General features: G+C 39.2%; 1 protein-coding gene across 1 annotated transcript in view; it reads left to right on the top strand.

Moving 5' to 3' along the window:
* LOC126424647 (serine/arginine repetitive matrix protein 1) overlaps window positions 1-15,479 on the top strand; it is a 653,808-nt gene that overhangs the window by 608,563 nt on the left and 29,766 nt on the right. The window contains exons 20-21 of the mRNA XM_050087379.1: window positions 7,420-7,712; window positions 13,047-13,176. Coding sequence (XP_049943336.1) covers window positions 7,420-7,712; window positions 13,047-13,176 — 423 coding nt within the window. The remainder of the gene's footprint in view (window positions 1-7,419; window positions 7,713-13,046; window positions 13,177-15,479) is intronic.

Raw genomic sequence — 15,479 nt, forward strand, 5'->3', positions numbered from 1 at the left:
ACTGCAAAATCGTGTGAATGCGTCTTCTGCTGAGATGTCTCTGATGTAGTTCTTCATCTGTGTCTTGAATGATAGTACAAGATGTTCTGCATCCCCTTCAACTGAGGGTGGAAAGAGGGTGATCTGATGTGGTGGATACCATGTGCAAAAAAATCTTGCAAAGACAGTGAGATGAGCTGTGGGCCATTGTCCGTCACCAGGGTGCAGGTGAGGCCTTCTGTGAAATAGATCTGGGTTGTAGAGGGGCAGTTTATCATGTATGGGAACTGAGAGTAGCAATCTATCACACCAACCAATAGGCTTCCAAAAAGAGGCCTACTAAATGTAGTTGGATACTCTCCTACAGTTACGAAGATTCTGGCCACACAGAGTAACATTGCTGTGGGATGGTCTGGTGGCCTGCACGTTTAGGACAAGGAGCACTTAAATGTTCGATCTCACACTCTATCGCTGGCCTTAGACGTGTCAGCAAGCCAGCACTTTTGTCCTTCATATTTGTGATGCACAAAGAAAATGATGTCCCACCTGAAGGCCACCAGAACGACAACTTATGGTACACTGTGTTCTGTGTACAGTCAAATTACAGAGAGTCAAGCTGTGACACAGTACAAAGTAATTATGTACAGGATCTGAAACTCAAGCTGGTAGCTGTTCCAGCCACCTCTGCTTAATATACTGCTGCATCTGATGAAGAACAGAATGGCAGCTGACTGCATGGGAGATGCGGGAATTCGTAAGAGGGAACCCTTTTGATGTTCATTGAGCTTCAATCTTGAGGTAGAAACAAAGGACCTCATCTTGATCAAAGCAAGGGTCTGGGGCCACAGGAAGGTATGAGAGAGCATTGACATTGTACTGCTGAGCCACTGGGCAGAAGTGAAACTCGTAGTGATTATGACTGAGGAACAGTGCCTACCACTGTAGTTTCTGGTCCATGTTGTCCAGTACATGTGCCACAGACTAAAGATAGAGACTAAAGGTTTTCCATCTATAACAAGGTGAAACTTGACACCACATAGAAAGCCATGAAACTTCTTGATGACAAAATAATAGTGAGGGCAACCTTCTCAATTTGAGAGTGATTTTTCTTTGCTGCATTGAGCATCTTGGAGGCAAAAGCAATTGGCTGTTTAAAACTGTTGGCATTTCATTAGGGCAGCAAGGCCCTCAAGCCATTTTAAGATGCATCCTTATTGAAGCATTATGGCTCTGGTTATGGGTTGAAACTTCACTAACAATCTGTCACCTTGATGTTGCTCATGAGCACTTTTATCTTCTTGAAGATTTAGGGTTGCCACTTCATGTTTTCTTGATGCAGTGGACATGCTATGTTGTGTGACTAATTGCACCGTGAGATTTTGTCTCCAGCTGCAGAGGATCAAGGGCTGCAAGAGAGTCCACAGCTATAGCAACTCACTACAAAATGAATTAACTGCCCTTTTAAAGAACTCTTCTGTATTTATTCTCATATTTAACATTTACAATATTATGTAATAAATCTCTTATTATTCAGAACAATATATTGTAAGTGTAACTCACAACAGCATGTAAGAGAATGACATTTCTCCCCAGTTTTTATCAACCGTTTCTGCTGGAGTTTAAATTGTTAGCAGAGGCGCTTGCTCTGTGTCTTTAAAACAGCACCAAGCCACAACATCAAAGTATAAACTCTATCTCCAGAGGAGTTACAGACTCTGGACAGCATCTTGCTTTGACAATGTCCCGTGCTCACATCATCCCTGCACAAACAAAAATTGAAGTGTGAGCAATGGAAATTCTCTAAATGCTAATTACCTAAACAGCACACTCTCACTAACATCTTTTTCCAGCCTATGTCTATGATAGTGGAACACACTATGTTGTTAACCCAGCTGATAGGTGCCCAGACAAGGGGCTGATTGAAGAATATCTTTCAGTCTTTCATACGCTTGAACATTTGTTCACAAGCTGGTGTCCAAACAAATGACAACTAATTTGAGCATCTGATTTAGAGATATGGCATGGGAGGATTTTGTGATACTACATAACTTTATCTGAAAATACCTGGAGCTCCTTCATGTTAGCTGGACAAGGAAGGGCCATAATACCTGCACCATTTGTCAGCTGGATCCCCTGATGGGTAATGACAAGCCCCAGATACACAATAGAAGGATGGAAGGAATACAACTTGTCCAGACAGTACTTGAGACATACAGCCCACAATGAAACAGAAACTGAAGGTTGTGGAGATCACCCTCGGTGGTGGTTTCGTGATGACAATGTCATCAAGGTAGTTGCTTCAATGACAAACACTTTGTATGAGTTGCTCCATAAAAACGCTGAGAAATGTTCAAAGCACTTTTGACCCCAAAAACTGACTGGTTGTACCTGCAGAGACCAGATGGTATGTTCACTACAAGGAGCTGTCACAGCTCTTTGTCCAGCAGCAGCTGGAAATGCACCTCCTACATACTGAGGTTAGAAAAATACTGTCCCCCCCCCCCCCCCCCAACAGTTTTGTAATGAGTTCTTCTGGATGTGGCATGCAGTAGGTGTTGATCACAGACTGTGTATTAATTGTCACCATGAAATTGTCACAAAGTCAGAGCTTCCCAGTTGGCTTTTGATAATCACTAATGGTATAGAACATTGACTAGACCATAAGGGTTCAATGACCTCCATAGCTGCCAGCTTAAGGAATTCTACCTTGACTTGATCACAAAGAGCCTGCTGTGAAAAACCAATGTTATGCCATGTGTTTAAGAGTAATAGGCATCAATAAGTCTGTGGCTTTGCCTAACCCAGGCAAAAAAGGGCTGAATATTTCTTGCAGAGTTCATCTAGTTCTTTATAGGGCACAAAGTCAGAAACTTGGTGAACTGAGTCAGCGATCATGAATCCAAAAGCCATAAAAGCATCCAAACTAAACAAATTTTCTGTAATAGCGCTGCTCACCACAATGAATGTCAATGAGTGCTTTACTGTCTTGTATGTCATCTCTGCCATAAACTTTCCAAGAATAGAGATCTGCTGCCAGTTGTAAGCGATGAGACAATGTGAAGTAGGGGACAAAAGAGAGGAGCTGAGGCACAGCTATATGATAGAATTAAGAAACGATGCTGCCACACTTGTATTCACTTGTAATCATAGGGGTGTCCTGTTAATATACATATTGATGAACAGTTTGTTAGAAACAGGCATAAGATTGTCACACGCAGGGCTGACAACTTAAAATGCCCATGGCTTGAGAGATCAAAACTGCAGCCAGAGCTGACCAAGTGTGGCATACTGCCACAATATGTCCCATCTTCCTACAGGGGCATAAAGAAGACCAATGTTGAGGGCAGGTCAGCAAGCTGTGTTGAAGAAACTAGTGGGGCAAGAAGGAAGGGGTTTATAGATGTTTGTCTGTCATAGCCGAGTATGCGTGGAACGTGGCAGCTGAGCATGCCGTAAAGCCACAACTTCTGCCTTTGAAGCCATGCTGGAATGTTAATGCCAACCACTGTCTAATTTGAAAGCAGCCATGTCCACCCTGGAATCTAATCGATGGCCTGACACATGGGAAACCTCAAATGATTGTGCAGTATAAAGGACATCTTCTAGGGTGGGGTCTTCATATTGCAGATCTCATTGGTGGACTTCTTTATTGAGCAGTAATGAAGTGACACTTTCACCTTAAACCGCTTAATTCCACAGCCCAAGATCAATATGATTGATGGGGTCTGTCCTGGCACTGATAAAAGACACAGGTAAATTGATGACAGTGTAATGTCAACAAACAACACTTTTGTCAAATGACAGTCAGGCAGGATCCCAAAGAGTGTCTAAATTCCATAACAATTGGTACATTTGGGGAGATATCCAAGACAGACGGAGGGCTTTAATGGTATCAGCATCCATTACCTTAAGTCATGAAATATTGTTGTAGATCTTTCTCGTATGACTCCCAGTCTTCAACAGCTGCATTTTAGGTGGAAAAAGGTGGCAGGTTAGCTGACAAGTGTTAAAGGTTGTGCTAACGGGCTGGGCAACATTCTGTCCAACATGGCCATGTGCTCCTGCTGTTGCATTTCCAAATGCCTCTGGCTTTCCACTTGCTGCTGCAGTAATTTCTGAAGCTCTACCCCTAAATATGCACCTGTTGACATTGTTACTATATCAAAAAACGCACATCAATCATCAGCGGTGCTTGCTATCTTTTGCGTATAATATCAAAATCACATTAATGAAAATACAGGTTAGGAGCTCCACACATAGTCTGAGTATGATGCCAGGCTGAGTACAGTAAGATACCAATAGTAGAGTCAAGTAAGTGCATCAACAAATCATAACAGAATGAACTGAGTGCACTCCACTCTGAGATTATGTCATGTAAGTTGCTACTCAGTTTGTCAAGACAGTGCTGTCCATCAGCTGTGTGTGCTGACGATGGTGTCTTCAATGTCTGAGATTGCTACTGCCTGGCGGCCAGATGTAAGCCACCAGCAGTTGTGCGGGAGAGTTGAATTGCAGTGAGAGGAGCTGGCACCTCTAGTCCTGTAATGTTATGGGTGGGCAAGGTGGCAGTGCAATCAAAGTGGTAACGAGAAGGGTCAGGGCTAAATACCGACTGATCACGGTTCTTTCTCAAGTGCCATGTACATGCATTGTTGCCTGTTTTGCAGGTGCACGCAGAGCCTTGTCTAGCATTGCTGCCTGGACCCTAGCAACTTCGTCCTCATCATTGGAACTTGTTGGTCATAAAGACATTTTATTTAGCTATATACTTCTTAATGCTTTTCATGCTTTTGTCTGCAATAAGCAATGCATGAGAGCGTTGATTGTTAACATCTGTTCTCATAGATAATTTCTCTAATATTTCTTTCTATCTTTTGTTTTCTTTATTTTTAGAAATGACCTCATGAACGATCTGGAATTCTTCTGAGATTTGATTCAGGGACATCTAAGCTTTAGCTGATCTTTGGAAGTTTTCTAAAATGCTTCATGTTAAATTAAACGGAAAAGCCTTGTAGACAGTAATTTGTCTCATACAAGTTTTGTTACTTCCTCTGTGTATAAGATAATCTTACTATATATATTCATGACTGGAAGGGGTGATATGAGACTGTAATTAGAGGTGGTTTGCTTATCTCGTTTTTGTAGATGGGCATTACCAAGTGTTTCTAAAAGATCAGATGTTCTTGTATTTGAAGAATTCCTATTTTTGCTTGTGCTGGATACGATGGAACAAGTTTTTCTGGTCTAAATGTAAATCTGAATATGAAGTTTCACCACTCCAGTTGCTCCTTTTTTGTATGTCCTCTGCTACTTGATCCATAACTGAAAGACTGGTTATGTTTTTCACCACAAGGGAATTTACTGGTTAGTGAGCAGAGTTAGTTAATTATATGCCCTACACACCATGTTGTAAGGTATTGATGCTGCAGAACAGGAACTGAATCATCATGCCATGTCACTCATTGGAACCATAAAAATTTCAGAAGACAAAAACATTTTATATCACTGAAACACTTATTTCTTTTAATGTGTGATTAATAAACATGCCTGCTTTTCTCCTTCTCCTTTACTTAGCACTCTGGGTATCATTCTCATTTCAAACAATCACGTGGTATTCAACTCACCATGCTGATACCCTACTAAACATAATGCAAAAGCTCCAAAGGCACAGTCAGCTTACTGTCATAACTTTACAACATTCATGTTGTGGAACAAGCCATTCTACTGAAAGTAGCATGTACTTCTTCCAATAATTTGTATGCTTGTATCTTGGTCATTTATAGGTTTGTAACCATCTACTTATTCCTATTCAAGAATTACTCAATGGTAAAGAAATTCTTAAGGGGAAACAATATTAACTCAACTTGAAATTACTCCTGCAATTTGCACATCCAAACTCTCAGATCTTTCTACCTAGCTCATTTTCTTTGTTGGTACCGTATGTTAACATGAAGCAAGAACAGTAATGAGTACATGCTTGAATCCTGTGTATTGTACATTGTAATTTCTTCCCATCTAGATGAATTGCTGTTCCTCCTTTAACCAATTAAGTAGCCTTGTGCAACTATGATTGGCATGTGCAATATGTCATATCCATAACTCATGTTCTCAGGATGATGTATACTTCCAACATATAACATATTTGACAATATTTGACATATCCCAATCTGTCTCACTCTCCATCTCTCTATCCAGGAGAATTTATTTATTACATTTATGCTACTGAAATTAACGTGCAATGTGTTTTACTTAATAAGAATGCTAACACATTTATTGCTTCAACATATTCATACCTTCTCAAAATACATGCTATTGGTCCAATTATTTATTACCAGTACTAATAGTTGTTTTGTACCTCTTCTTGCAATGCTGTACTTATAGCCTCTCAGTTCCTAAGATGAATGTGTGATGTGGGCTCTACCAGGATAAATTTTGTGAAAATTAACTCATAAAGTAGTATTTTTGAACAATTTTCAATTAGAAGCTTATAATACAGTATTTAACTATATGAAATTTTACTATACAACTGTATGATTTAGTGAACAGATGAGATAAAAGAAATGAAATTATTAAGCTATTCAGTGTGATTTCTTTTATTCAATATTTTATCAGTTTTTAAGGAGTCAAATATTAACATTTGTTTCATAAATGTACATTGATTACATATATATATGTATGTATTTATATATATTGTAAAATAAAAACAATTGGAGTTTAACATATAATGAAGCTCATCATTGGAATTTACATCAGAATGCGATTGCAGAATGTGGATAGGTTATTTTGTGAAATATATAATATTGCCATCCACTACATATCTTTGTTGCAAACATGTTACATATAATTATGTAAACTGCACTAAAAAGTGCACATTAACTGCCACATTCATCATATATGATGCCCTGTAGTTCTAGTAATTAAACCAACTTTACTGACCTATTATTTATTGCTCATATTGACAAACAATCCACAAACAGCTTCAGAATGTCAAAAATGTTATGATTCTTTGTTTGGATGACATTAATTATGAAAAATTCATCGAATGGCTGAAGCTCTGCTATCTTTTTTTTTTTTTTTTTAAATTGGTGATTTTGCTAACTGATATGCCATAATTTGTATCAGCTGTGTATTGAGAAGTTCAGCAAAATAAGCCCATACAATATTGTCCTGCCTACATGTTTTACTATTTTAAGAGGTCTGCCTTCTAGCACACTTCTCTTTGCACGGTAAAACTTGCTCAAAACAGAACCGCATGAAACTAAAATGATTTTCCAAATTGGACAAGCTCCCAGGTAAATTTTAATATAGTCTGACTTTATGTTATCTCTGACATTATTTTATCAGCAAAGTTTTGTGTACCTATCTTGAACAACTCATTCCTTACGTAATGGACAACTAAACTATAGCATCAAAAAGCTTACATGCAAATTTATTTTGCAGGAAAGAGACAAAGAGAAGGATAGAGAGAAAATAAAAAGTGATGAAAGAACGAGAAGTAGAAGCCGCAGTCGGAGCCACAGCAGGAGCCAAGAAGTGGTAGCTGGAGATGGAAAGACTGCAAATGTGAACAAGGAGCAGAGGCAGATGGCCCCCACATCATCTCCAACAGCTGAGGCTCACCACCACCATCATCACCACCAGCAGCAGCAGCAGCAGCAGCAGCAGCCATCTGCTTCCTCCACCGGGGACCGACTGGAGGTTACAGATGTTGCTGACAGGAACTCCTACCTCAGGTACGATGACATTTCTGATTAATAAACTGTTCGATATGGAGTGGGCCTGCAGCCTTCAAGTAATTATTAAGCATGATTGTTGCCACTTATAGCTATCAAACATTATTTTAGTTTTTATTTATTGTGATTGAAATTTTAAGTACTGCTAACTGTCTGGCAGGAATCTCAATTGCAAAGATACATAAATACAAGCCCCAACAATAAGCAAGATCCAGTTTTTACAGTACACAGATACAAACAACAATCACTGCTTCCAGAATGAGATTTTCACTCTGCAGTGGAGTGTGCACTGATATGAAACTTCCTGGCAGATTAAAACTGTGTGCACTTTTGCCTTTTGTGGGCAAGTGCTCTACCATCTGAGCTACCGAAGCACGACTCATGCCTGGTCCTCACAGCTTTACTTCTGCCAGTATCTCGTCTCCTACCTTCCAAACTTTACAGAAGATCTCCTGCAAACCTTGCAGAACTGCTATAATATATTTTTTTCATCTAACTTATTGTAATACCTGTCCACAGCTTCTATACATTCTTTAAATGACACCATTTTCATTTGTAGCTATTACATTTTTTATTGTACTATCACAATTTCAGCTTGTGTGCGACTATCAAGTATAATATTTGATGTTGTTTTACAGCACAGAAGAAGGTTAAATGCAACTGCCTCAAACAGAAGCAGCAATCCAGACTGGGGCAGGGAAGGGAGAGAGAATTCAGGAAACAGGTGGGGCATGAGTCCACACTGCCTGGAAAAGCATCCAGCAACTAGATGGCTGCAAGACAAGGTTGCCAAGCACAATGTCAGGAGGCTGTGTGGGAGGGTAGGCGAGGTGGGCGGGGGGGGGGGGGGGTGGGAGATAGGAGGGGCCAGAAAGGGAACAGTAAAGGAACAGAGAAAGAGAAAAGACTGGTGGGTGCATTGGAGAGAGAAGTGCACAATGAGCATGAGAGGGTGTGAATTGGGAGAAGGTGATACAACAGAGGGGGCAGAAACTGTTGGTTGGAGAGTGTGAGGACAGTAGCTTGCTGTAGGTTAGGGTCAGCATGATATCAGGAGTGGAGAAGTTAGGATAACTCAGCTCCCATCTGCACAGTTCAGAAAAGCTAGTGATGGAAGGAGAGAATCTAGGTAGCCCAGGTAGTGAAGTAGTGAAGCAGCCATTGAAATCAAGCATATTATCTTCAGCTGCATGTTGTACCACAGGGTGGTCCACTTTGTTCTTGGCCACATTTTGTGGCAGCCATCATCCTGGTGGACAGCTGGTTGGTTGTCATACCAATAGAAAAAGCTGTGTAAAGATTGCAGGAGAGCTGGTATATGACATGGCTGCTTTCACAGGTGGCCTGGTAGCCAGGCTTCTGATGGGATAGGATAAGCCTTTGACAGGACTGAAATAGGAAGTGCTGGGTGGGTGGACTGGGCATGTCTTGCACCTGGGTCTTCCACAGAAATCTGATTCTGTGGCGCCAGATTGGGACTGGGAGTGGCACAGGGATGGACTGGGACATGGAGGTTGGTTCACAACTGAACACCACTTTAGGAGAGATGGGAATGATCTTGGCTAGGATGTCCCTCATTTCAGGGCATGATAATAGACAACAAAAGTCTTGAAAGAGGACAAGGTTCAGTTGTTTCAGTCTGGGATGGTACTGGGTGACGAAGGAAGTGCTCCTTCAATTCTTGGAGTAGTTGAAGGATTGAGAGGTTCTGTGGGGATATGATACGGAAAATCTGTTTTGTGGACTGGGTCTGGAAGATAATACTTGTCTGTGAAGGCCTTTGTGAGACCTTCAGCATACTGGACAAGTGTGGTCTTCTCACTGCACTGAGAAAGACCCAGGTGTACAGCCTGCCCATTCCACCCATCCAACACTTCATATTACAGACATGTCACAGGTTTTTCCTACGCCATCAGTCATACGCCAGCTCTCCTGCAACCATTGCACAGCTTTTTATATTGGTACGACTGTCAACCAGCTGTCCACCAGGATGAAAGACCACACCAAACTGTGGCCAAGAGCAAAGTGGACCATCCTGTAACCCAACATGCAACTGAACATAACATGCTTGATTTTAATGGCTGCTTCACAAGTCAGCCCATATAGATCCTTCTGTCCAGCACCAGCTTTTCTGAACTGCGCAGATGGGAGTTTTCCTTACATTCTCCACTCCCAGAATCATTCCAGTCTCAACCTATGGTAATCCACTGTTCATACACCCTCCAACCTACAGTTTCCACATCCTCTGCTCTATCATCTCCTCCCAATGCATGTCTCCTCACAGTCATTGTGCTCTCTGCCAATGTACCCCACTGGTCTTCTTTTCCTTCCTCTGCTTCTCTCCTTCCCCCACCTCCCCCCCCCTGCCCCCCACTCTGCTCCCTCCCCAACAGCCTCCTGATGCAGTGCTTGGAAGTCTTGTCCTGCTACCATCTGCCAGGCAGTGCTGACTTCTCCTCCCCCCCCCCTTTCCCCCATGATTCCCCATTACTCTTCCCCCTTTCCTGTCCCATTCCAGTTTTCTGCCTCTGTTTGACATGACACAATTGAATTCTATCCAGAGTGGCCCAAGAGATTGGTCATCTGTGCACAAAGTGTGCTTGCCTGTGTGAATAAGTGCGTGTTTTCCTTTCTGAAGAAGGCCTGTACCAAAAGGTCAATGTGTAACTGTCTTTTCATTGTGCCAGTCTGCAATTCAAAATGCCACCTCTACAGGTCGTAGCAGTCTATCCTTTTTCCTAAAGTGGTGTTCAGTTGTGAACCCATCTCCACGCTCCAGTCCATCCCTATGCCACTCCCAGTCCCAACCTGTTGCCACAGGATCATATGTCTGTGGAAGACCCACTTGTAAGACTTTCCCAGTCCATCCACCCAGCACTTCCTATTTCAGTCCATTAAAAGGCTTTTCCTAACCCATCAGAACCTGTGAAAGCAGCCTAAGTCACGGACCGGGCGCTAATGACCATAGCAGTTTTGCGCCCTAAAACCAAAACAAAACAAAACAAAAAACAAGTCATATACCAGTTCTCCTGCGATCTTTACACAGCTTTTTTCCATATTTGTAGGGCCTGATGGACAGCTGGATAACAAATATTATTGATGAAGATGTAACTTCAGCTTGATTAATCAAAATATTCATATCAATAATATTTCATTAGTATCAGTGAACTGTACCTTTTAATATGTTTACCAGTTAGGTGTCGAAGTAATCTATCTTAAAAATACTGAGTGATTGTCTGTCAAGTGTTTGAGAGGAAATAAATTTTGTATAGTCTCTGCCAAATTTAGTTCTTGGAGCATCACATGTTCTGAAACTCAGAGCATCTGTTGTATAAAAAATGGCAAATTTAAAATATCTCCCCGTCTTGGAGAAATTTCTGTAAACACTATAACATGCTACCACTACTTTGCCCTAAACACATTTTTAATAAGTTTAAGTATTTTATTCCAAACTTTACTGCTGCTTTAGAGAGTTAATATTATTTTAGAAGTGACACATAACAAAAATGTTACATTGTACTTTGCTTGTCTAGGATATAATTTTGAGTTATGAGATCTTGGTACAAGTGTCAAATTGCAAATAAAAGCAATTTAACTCTGGAGTTTATTACAAAGAAAGAACTCATCAAAATACTGAGCTATGGCCACTATAAATTACACCAAACAAGTATTGATTCAAAACTAAGAGTGTGACAATAATGAGCCATGACTGAACTAAAACTAAGAATGTGTTTAATAAGCCATCATTTACAGTCACAGTCATCATTGTATTTATAATCTGATAGTGAAATCTTCTTGGCTGATAAGCCAAGCATTGATGTTATCATATTGTCACAATGTTTCAATAAGTTTACTACCTACCATCTTCAGATGAAGATTTTTGGGAGATGATTTTATAATAGGATACGCCAAAAAAGCTTGTAAACACCTTCTTAACAATCAATACATATCATGCTGACAGACAGGGTGAGCAGCAATCTACAACTGTTTGCTGACAATGCTGTAGTGTATGGAAAAATATCATCATTCAGTGACTGTAGGAGGATACATTATGGCTTAGACGGAATTTCTGATTGATGTGATGAATGGCAGGTTGCTCTAAATGTCAAAAAATATAAGTTAATGCAAGTGATTAGGGAAAACAATCCTGTAATGTTGGAATATGGTATTAGTAGTTAAATATCTTAGCATAATATTGCAAAGCAATATCAAATGGAATGAACATGTAAGGGTAGAAGTAAGGAAGTAGAATGGTTGACTTTGATCAATTGGCAGAATTTTATGAAATTGTAGCTCATGTATAAAGGAGACCATGTATAGAAAGCTAGTATGATCCATTCTTGAGTACTGCTTGAGTGTTTGGGATCTCATTAGGTTCTGTTAAAGGAAGACATCCAAGTAATTCAGAGGCATCCTGCTAGATTCATTACTGGTAGGTTTAGCCAGAATGCACGTACTATGGAGATGCTTTGTGAACTCCAATGGGAATCCTTAGAGGGAAGATGAAATTCTTTTTTGCATAATGCTATTGAGAAAATTCAGAAAACTGGCATTTGTAGCTGACTCCAGAATGATTCTGCTGCCACCAACATACATATCCCATGAGGACTGTGAAGACAAGATACAGAGGCACATAGTTATTCATTTTACCCTCGTCCTATTTGTGAATGTAACAGGAAAGGAAATGACTAGTAGTGGTACAAGATACCCTTTGCGGCACACCACACAGTGGCTTTGGAGCATGTATGTAGATGCTTTGCATCCTTATTATCTTACAACAAAGTTTACTATACACAAACAATATTTCAGTAAATTACATGTCACAGTTGTTAACTCAATCTTCATTAAATAAATTATCATGAAATTCTTCCATAAAATCTGCAATGTTGTTCATGCAATTTTAATATTGTTTTTGTTTTATGAAATTTCTTGCTTGAGTCATTTAACCATTTTTTGCATTAATTAATGCACTTTTATATGATAAAGGAAAACAATTAAATATCTGTCCCTGTCTCTTATTGTTATTATTATTTTTATTATTGTTGTTGTAAATTATCCTTGTACTCATATTTTAAGTCAGAAGAAAATAAAATATCAAAAGTTCCAATTGTTTATTCATATAAATAAGTTATCGTTAAAACTGTAAAATGAGAACTAATGGGAAGAAAATATGCAATAGTAATGGGTTGTTCATTAAATGTTTAGATCATGTACCATAATAAATTATAACCAGACTTAGGGAATTGCATTTGAACACTCATTACATTTGTATTTTGTAAATATTTTACTGAAAATTTAATAATTATTTTCATTTATATTGTTTTGTTTCCACAGTGACTCTTCTTATGAATTTCCCAATTCATATTCGATAGATACTAGTGATTATTCGGATGGTCTGAAGCCAATGAAGCCATTTGGTATGGACCTGGATGTGACCAGTAACAGGAGTAGCATTATTTCTCAGGTAGGTTGGCTATTGCTGAATCAAAATCGTGGTCTTAATGTGTGTTACAACATTGCAAGGAGACAGATTGGTTGGCCAGTGTTACCTTCAGGAGGCAAAATTCAAACTACTGCCAATAAAGATTTAAAAGCAGAAAAAAATCTATTCCTAGTGTTTGCAAGTATTTGCTCTTTCCTCAGGGATGAATGAATAAATGACTGAGAAAGGTTGAAAAGGAGGGGAATGTTAGCTGCTGTCACCAAGCAACACTGTTGGCACACTGGACTCACATTCAAGAGGAGGATGGTTTAGATCTGTGTCCAACCATCCAGATTTAGGTTTTCTGTGATTTACCTAAATGGTTCCACACAAGTGCTGAGATGGCTCCTTTGAAAGGACATGGCCAATTTACTTCCCCATTGTTGGAACAATCTAAGTTTGAGCTCCATCTCGAATGGTCTCAATGTCAATGGGATATTAAGCACTACCCTTCCTTCATCCTCCCTCCGTCCCTCCCTTCCTCTCTAATGTCTCTCCATTCATAGTTTTCTCAAGGTTTTTTTTTTTTTTTTTTTTTTTTTTTTTTTTTTTTTTTTTTTTTTTTTTTTAGATGATCATCATAAGGTTTCAGGCCTACGAGTCACCATGTTAAGATGTAGAGGACACATATGTGTCAAGAATTGCAATGTTCTGCTGGTTCTTTACTGTGATATCTGGTGGTAAAGTAAAGTCTGATCGAGGACCAACACTTCCTGTTATTTAATTTTGTTTACCTCTGTATTTCAGCACTTTTGCCAAAATTTTCTGATCAAACTTCTTTTCTCAAAGTGCTGTAGCAGTTAAGAGTACATTCATTTTGAAACCCCCATTACCTCATACTCCATTGGAGTACAGGCAAGTGAGTGTGCATAACAGTACAATATGCAACAGCTGAAGACAGGATTGACTGTCACCTGGCACACCTTATTCCAGTCGCATTTGGACATATCCTGCTCTACCAAACGCAGAAGCAGTTGTGTCATATGGCAGCTGTGCTGTACCTTCTGCACAGTCTTTCATGTTGGCATGACAAAATATTGACAGAAAAGTGTAAACAACATCTCGGTTAAACACCTGAAAGTAAACCATTATCCAGTTACAGGGCACATGACAGAAAAACAACTTTATTGCCGAAGTTCATTCTGCAGTATCCCCTTTCCTTCTGTTTACAAATGTGATAAGTATGTAATATGGGTTTGTTGTACTGTTACAATAAAAACATTATTTACTAATTTCAATAATGAAAGAATATTTTGTTCATGAACTGAACTTAAGTAACAAACTACATTGTCTAGCTTCTACTGACTACACTCATTGGTACCTTCAAAAATGTTTTGTCACAGACTGCTTCAATGAAGCATTTTACAAATTATTGTTTTCAAAATGTATTTAATACTATTTTTATTTTATAACAAATAAATTTTAACTAACCATAATTTTGACACCAAAAGTCAAATTCATTAATTTATTTTTCTGTAATTTCTCAAACTAATGTTTCATATGGTACTTAAATATAAGTAACATAAAGTTGACAAATTGATGTTACAAACTATAACAAAAACTTTATCTAAATACCAAAATTGACAATATTTTCTTCTGTCATTTTACTGTGACTGTGACTGGACTCAGAATTCTTTGTAGGTAAAACACACCATGGTATCTCAGATGGAGTATCGTCAACAGATGTAGAAGTAACTTTAGGTGTGCTCCAGCGAAGTGTGGTGGGACCCTTGCCATTCATTTCATACATTTATGACCTTTTGGATAATATTAATAGTAACACTGGACTTTCCATAGATGAGCATCACAAAAAAGTAGTGTCCTATGACTGCAATATCAGTGAATCATGGCTGAAATTGGTCAACTCATACAAATATCTGGATGTAACTGTTAATACTAGGAAAATGTAGTTAGTCTACAAAAGAGATTCTTACTGAAAACTGGTGCAGCCCATTATAGAATATTCTTCAAGTTTGTAGGACCCATATGACATAGGGCTAACATTGAACACTGAATGTATACAGAGAAGGGTAGCACAAATCATCACAGGTTTGTTCTACCTACAGGAAAGTGTCATAAAGTTGCTGAAAGAGCTCTTCTAGCAGATGCTTGAAGATAGACGCACACTGTTCCATGAAAACCTACTTAGAAAGTTTGTAGATCCAACCTTAAGTGACGTATCTACAAATCTATTACACTCCTTTACATATCATCCCATTACTCCCACAGAAATCACAAAGAAAAGATTAGACTACCCATGGTTTATATGCAAATGGAATGTGAAA

This window comes from Schistocerca serialis, chromosome 10 (assembly GCF_023864345.2).
Source record: "Schistocerca serialis cubense isolate TAMUIC-IGC-003099 chromosome 10, iqSchSeri2.2, whole genome shotgun sequence".
Classification (NCBI taxonomy): Eukaryota; Metazoa; Arthropoda; class Insecta; order Orthoptera; family Acrididae; genus Schistocerca; species Schistocerca serialis.